The following is a 6,706-nucleotide window of genomic DNA, read 5'->3' as shown; positions in this document are numbered from 1 at the left end:
TCAAATGAGATGGTACTGTCACTCATAATCTATTCTTTTGCGTTGCAGTTGCTACATCTATTGTTAGTGCTCTCTCATTAGTTGGGAATGTGGTCCGTAATTTCTGAATGTGCATGCAGATTTATTCAGAATTAGTACAAACGTACTTAATAATTGATACACCCCAAACTGTATTCAGAAATCAGAATTACCACTTTAAGAGCAAAGGCGACACTTTTATCATAAACTGATGTATATATTTACTAAATATTGAAGTTGATTTTCCTGTCCCAGCAGACCTGTATGAAACTATTTTGGGAAACATCACTGGTATTTTTCCATATCATAATTTCTTTGTCCTTGTATACTCTCTGCATAAGTGAAGGGCTGTTTGCAGTTCAGCCTTGAGAATCTTTTGTTGCAGTTGAGATTTGTGAGCCTCTCCTAACAATTTTTGAAGTTTCAATCAACTTTTCTTGAGTCACTTTGATTCGGCTTGTTGGCTCTTTCACTTTCACTATAGACCTATAGCCCTATGTTCTCAAACAAGTGATGCTTGAGAGATCATTCTTGTTCTGCCCTGGAAGGTAGTAGTAGTAATCTTAAACAAATATCCTCGCTTCAATTGGTTGTATTATAGCCAAGCAGTTACTTAGCCCTCTTGTTCTCTAATTATGTATATCCTGTGCTTTTGAAAGCTTCAAGACATATGTATGAATTTATTATCATGGTGTATTATACTATATGCATTGTGCCTAGACTTGAATCATTTGGTGTCACATGGACTTTGTCCCCCATCACATGTAGTGTAGGATGTAGACCTGTTTTTCTATTCCACTTGCCCCATCCACACCCTATCAGGTATACATAATCTCTATTAGATTAGGTGACATTTGCTATTGTTTTCCTCACAAACTAGCATTAGGTGAGCTTGAACCACATGATGCACTTGAAATACATGCCTTTGTGTCTTGTCTGTTTTTTTACAATTGTTATCACGAGCTAGTACATGTTCATCTATCAGCATGCTAAGTCTGTGAAGTTAGTTCTCCTCTAGATTCAATTGATACATAAATTGGACAGGAGGGTGAAAACAACATCATGGGCAAAATCTCTGTGTTGACCTTTTACTGAGAGAGAGATAGGTGCATAATATCGGATAAGGACCACTGCCTTCCATTTCTTGGTTGAAGATTATGACCTCCAAAGTAGCTATTTGGACCACACAGTATAATGCATCGGATGCCAAAATTTTGTGAACTCAAAACTAAAGTTCAAACCGAGAAATCGTAGCTGAATCGTAAATGCAGGTGAGCACCCAAAAAGAAGCCTCGATCTGTTGCTTCTGAATTCTGGTGCCTTGCGGGTGAATTAACCTCAAGACAAAGAGACTTGAGATGACTACTTTGCGGCTTTATCTTGCCGCCCAGGAAAGGTATTTTGCAGTGCCCAAGCAAAGTAGCATCTTGGAGCCTAGCAGGCATGTATCCTGTCGCTCAATATGGAAATTTGTAATTCCTGCTGTTCACTTTGTACCAGCATTGAGGATCCAGTGGTAACACCTGACGACGTGTTACAGGCAGGTAAGGATTCAGTTGATGCCATTTCAAGCACAATGGGGCAACTTGAAACTAGTACAAAGATACATAAGGTACAGTCACTATCAATGTAATTCAGCTTGGATCTTAAAATACGACCAAGAAAACGATTGCCGGCAGTCATCACCAGGCCCATCGATCAAATGATTTCATGCGGCTTCAGATGATCATTCAATTCAATGCATCCAATTCAGTCAAAGCCCAGGCGAATGAAGATAAGAACACGCCACATGTTCATGTTTATAGCAGATAAAGGTTGCATCGAAATCGGATCTGATCGGATTTAAACATTTCACATGCACTTGCAAATGATCACCGAAGACCAAACAAGTAGACCGATCAAAAGTTGATGGAGACTTCCATTTCCTGTGATGACGACGGCATCGTCGTGCATTTGATGGCTAGGCTGCCGCCGCATTCTCAAAGAAGCTTTCGCTCCCTGCCTCTCCTTTTTTGGATGCCTTGCAACCATGGCCTCCTTATATGGCTCTCCTTTTCATCAGTCACACTCTGATTGGGGGACACTTAACAAGCCAAGAATAATCAAGTCAACAACAATACAATACAATATTGTATACACTATCCAGAGGGGCCATGCTTAGCAGTAGTTGCATTCTATTCCAAACAAATTATTCATCGCCTCGAAACATTTTTTAAGAATTACACTGCCGATCATATTGTCCTGTTCAAAGACGGGGCAACAAGTTCAAGAGGAGAAAGGTAACACTTTGTTTTCAGAAATGGAAGATAAGTATGCAGCGCTAATGTATCTTCCATCTGAAAACCTATTCCACAGGTCTCTTTCATCTAAAGGCTGCAATGGTTTGGTATCATCCACCGGCTTGGAGGGAGAACAAACTTTCCCAATGAAGCACACTTATTTTCTCCTGATCTTAACCTTCAAAGTCCATTGTAGTTTGCCTTCTGGGCGTGGTATATCCCTCGGTAAGCGGAGGGGCAGCTCAAATTCTCCAAGGGACGCCAAAGGTGACTGCAGGTGCAGATTTTCTGGGTGGATATTGATGTTCAGTTGCCTTGCCACCTATTGGTAAGTAGAGATTCATGAAAAATCTGAAATTTTGGGAAAATAAGAGGGGCCATAGAGCTTGAAAGGTACCTCGGAAACAATTTCATCCTTTGTTACAGGAGTAAGCAGCTCGTTTCCAGTTGAGATGAAACGCCTCAGCACCTATCAAAATATCGGCGATAATCAATACATTCTTGAACTAAATTACATTAATTGGTGCATGTGACTGAATTGAATCATGAAGCAAATATGATGCAGTAGGATTTCCACTTTCAGTGGGAGCATACTAACCAATAGTGCGTTATCGAGCCGCTTCGCTGCTGTTTGATACTCTTTCAGTTTCTCTTCCTGTAGCTGTTCAAATGATTGAAAAAAAGGTAAATAAGCAACATATCTGAAAACAAAACAAAGTACATGGTGGGGGGGTGTACAAAACACCATATCTAACTTTAAACAGAATTGGAAATTTTCATAGGTACATTCATTAAAAATTTATGATCTTATACTCAGTAAAGAAAATGTTGTATATAGTGTGTACCAAAGGGGCTTTTGTATAAACTAGACGTATGCACATTACAATCTTTACTGAGCCAGAGAAAAGCTAGTGTACTTATATTACGGTGTATCAGAGCAGTGTTCGCTACATTAACAAAGAAACTTAAGCAGCACTAACTAAATGCAAAGGCTGGAGGGTAGAGATAACGAATAACTTTCCAAGGCAATGTGTTGAACCTTATAATCTATCAGCTGATTAAAACAGGCCAGAAAATCAATTTAGTACTAGTGTTATTTGGACACGGACATGGATGTCGGAATCCGACTTGGCAAAAAAAAAATTGGGCACGCAAATGCCACTCGTAATCTGACACGGTTGTCAGAATCCGACTCGGACTCAGGTGCCCGACTCAGCATTCTTTTTTGGGCTCAGGTGTCTGAGTAATACTGTTGAGTACAGGATCGTAACTATTCTTCTAAATAAAAAGTTGCCAAAGTATTACTTTCAGGACACAGAAACCAATTGCACATTCCTACACCTACATAATACTGTTATGATGTAAGAACTTGCATGCTCTATAGTAATGCAGTGAAAGCACGGATAAAAATGCAAGTCCAAACAGGAAGATCAAAGGCCACTCCTGACTTGAAGTATGTAAGCCAAATGGTAATTAGCCTTGTAGAGAATCACAAAATATTTGTATCCTCTAAACGCACAACGTACTCGAGCATCACCATCTTCCTTCGTGACTTCTTTCACCACCTCCTCCTCTTCACGTTGGTAAAGCTGATTTATTTAAAAAATAAGTACAATTTGTAAGTCTGAGAATAGACTGAATTATAAATAGTAAACTTGTGTAGCGATGGACTAGACTTTCAGTGAGATTTGTACATTGAATCAAAGTATGACATGATTCTATTAAAAAGGCTATTTTATCAAATTGACACAGAGGAACAACAATTTTCCTTGAAGAAATGGTCCATAAAGAAGTTGAATCTGTAGTATGTATAGTTAAATTTTATCAAACACTGAAGCTCGTGGTTTGCAGCACTAACAGAACAGACACGCATGTGGACTGCAAAGAAGTAGGGTTTTTCATGGTCGCAGCATATCTAAGGGCCACAAGGGACGAAGCGAACCTTGCGCTGCTCCCGGATGAGCACGGCGAATTTGTCGATGTTGGGGACAGCGAGCATCTTGGGCATAAGGTGGTTGCGGAAGTGCCCAGGCGCCACCTTCACCACCTCCCCTGCTTTCCCCAGCTTATCGATCGACTGCAGCACAACAGGAACGAATGAAGAAACAGCAACAACATTCTTGCCACAAGTATCTAGACTAGTTATTGCAAAGGCAATGCCATGAGGTTATATACTTGATCACGAAGTGCCCATCAGATGGGCAATCTTAATTTGAGTGGATGAAAACATTTGGCTGGAATTGAGGCGAAGCTATCAGTTGACTGACATAATCAAAGAGGTGGCGTGGTGCAAGCGGGGTACAGAGGATTGAAGAGGTGGGATCGGGCGTTACCGTGGTGAGGATGACCTCGAGCTTGCGGTAGCGGAGGCCGTGGGCGGAGAAGAGTACGGGGTTGGTAGCGGTGGCGAGGCGCAGCTGGAGGGCGGCGCGGGCGGAGGCCATGGCGACGGCTTCCTTCCTGGTAGAGTAGGGTTTCTCCTTCCTTCCTTTCCTTTCCTTTCCTTTGTGCGGGAGACCAACTTGTTGCTGGGTTGGGTTGGGCTGGGCTAAATAAGAATTTCCGGTGGGGAGGCCCGGCCCAACTTGTTGATGGGCTGATAAATAGGGCAATTTGTGGTGATGTGATGATCTATGTGGTGCAATTTGCAATGTTTGTAAAAAGTCTATTTTGACTCTTTAACTATTACCTAGTCTGATTTCTCCCCCTCAATTACAAACCAGATATTATTGCTTCCTCAACTATCCAAACCGGTTGTTTATCCTCCCCGTGCAATTTTGATGACGATTTTGTTCTATGTGACTTATATCTGGTAGTGGGTCCTAAATGTCAGAGGACATGTGAGGTAGTTTTGTACACGTTGGCATCATGGACACCCACACGATCAAGATCCAATCTGTCTTTACACACCCACACAATCAAGATCCAATTTGTCGCCTCTCAACCGGAGCAATGCCACGACAAGCTTCCTCACTGGTTGCCGCCATCCACCGTCGCCTCGCCCCGCGGCACGACTCCAGCTGCGACCCGGACACCATGACCATGCGGCCCGCGATGGCTGTCGCGCCGCCGTCAAGCCTGCACGTGCGCAGCCACGCCGCGTGCTTCGCATCCCAGCCCGTGACACGCTAGCCCATGGCGTAGGAGACGGAAATGGGGGCTCGGGACGGGGACGGGGATGGGGATGGGTGCGTGGTAGGAAGCGGCTGTTGAGAAAGCGGAGACGATTGCGAGATCGCGCGAGGACTGAGGAATGCTCAGCGTCGGTCTCGATCAGGCAAGCCGTCAGCGCTAGCATCGTGAGCATTAAGAGCAATGGCGGTGGAGGAGAGGGACGCTCGGTGCTGGTTTTGTGCAGTCGACGCTGGCCAAAATTGAAGCAAAGAGAATGCCTAATAGATATCGTAGATGCTCCCAATGCGAGGCATCCCACCGTAGTTGGCCGGGGAGGTGGATTGGTAAAGACAGGGAGCGGCGGCTGGTAGGGAGGAAGAAGAGGGCGAGTGGAAAATAAACGCACAGAGCTAATGACCCTTGAATGAGGGAGATAAAGAGGGGGGTTTAGGCGAGGAAGGTCACCATGGAAGGGATGACGCTCGACAAAGCCGTCAGTGCCAAGGAGGGAGGGCGCAGTGCGGCCACGTTGAGTTGATAGGGAAGAGAAGGAGTGGTGGGGCAGAACGAGGGAGGGTGGAGGGTAGCTATGACATGGCTGGAATGGCCTGTAGGTGGGGCCACCATAGGGGCAGTGTTCCTCTCTGAGCCATGGCGGGTGAGTAGGCGCTGAGAGAGAGGGGGAAAAGGAGAGGAGATGGGGAAGGGGAGGAAGAAGAAAGGGACAAAGAATGATGTGTGGGTCTGAATATTTTCAATGACTGCTTTTGTGATATTTTTGTTTTGGTATTGCCATGTCATCAAAAACCAATCCATGTCCGCACCATGTAGAACGAAAACTGCCTCTAAGTTGGACCCACATATGGGGCCCACTACCACATGTGAGCCACGTAGGATAAAACCAGGGCCAAAACCACATAGAGAGGAAAAAATCCGGTTTAGATTGTTGAGGGAGCAACAATATCTGGTTTTGCGGTTGAAGGAGGAAAATCGAACTCGAACAAGAGTTGAGGGAGGCGAAATAGACTTTTTCTGTAATGTTTTAGCAGGTTATCAGCTGGAGTAATTTCAGGTGGGTGGCAGAATTATTGGCTAGTTCGACGTCATCACGATAGGGTCCAGCTCGATGGCTCAAGGGGTTGGGGCCCACCTAATAGTCGATGGAGAATATCTGTTTACCTACTTCTAAAATGAAAAATGAATGCTACCATCTTTTTTGTTAGGGCTCCACAAGGAGGACGCCATCCCAGCCGCCCAAACCCCTTCTTCAGACACCACTTCCTAAGGGGCAGTTT

The 6,706-nt window shown here is 44.3% G+C and overlaps 1 protein-coding gene across 1 annotated transcript; it reads right to left on the bottom strand.

Annotated features, from left to right (window-relative positions):
• Nucleotides 1-2,117: 2,117 nt before the first annotated feature.
• Nucleotides 2,118-4,816, bottom strand: LOC133931031 (uncharacterized). The gene is made up of 6 exons (XM_062377859.1): nucleotides 4,631-4,816; nucleotides 4,240-4,374; nucleotides 3,824-3,886; nucleotides 2,896-2,958; nucleotides 2,695-2,766; nucleotides 2,118-2,619 (listed from the first exon to the last, which is right to left on the bottom strand). The coding sequence occupies exons 1-6, from the start codon at nucleotides 4,739-4,741 to the stop codon at nucleotides 2,455-2,457; spliced, it is 609 nt and encodes a 202-aa protein (XP_062233843.1). The 5' UTR covers nucleotides 4,742-4,816; the 3' UTR covers nucleotides 2,118-2,454.
• Between the last annotated feature and the right edge of the window lie 1,890 nt (nucleotides 4,817-6,706).

This window comes from Phragmites australis, chromosome 10 (assembly GCF_958298935.1).
Source record: "Phragmites australis chromosome 10, lpPhrAust1.1, whole genome shotgun sequence".
Classification (NCBI taxonomy): Eukaryota; Viridiplantae; Streptophyta; class Magnoliopsida; order Poales; family Poaceae; genus Phragmites; species Phragmites australis.
Note: the sequence above shows the minus strand (reverse complement) of the source record. Positions and strands in the feature narration are given on the sequence as shown.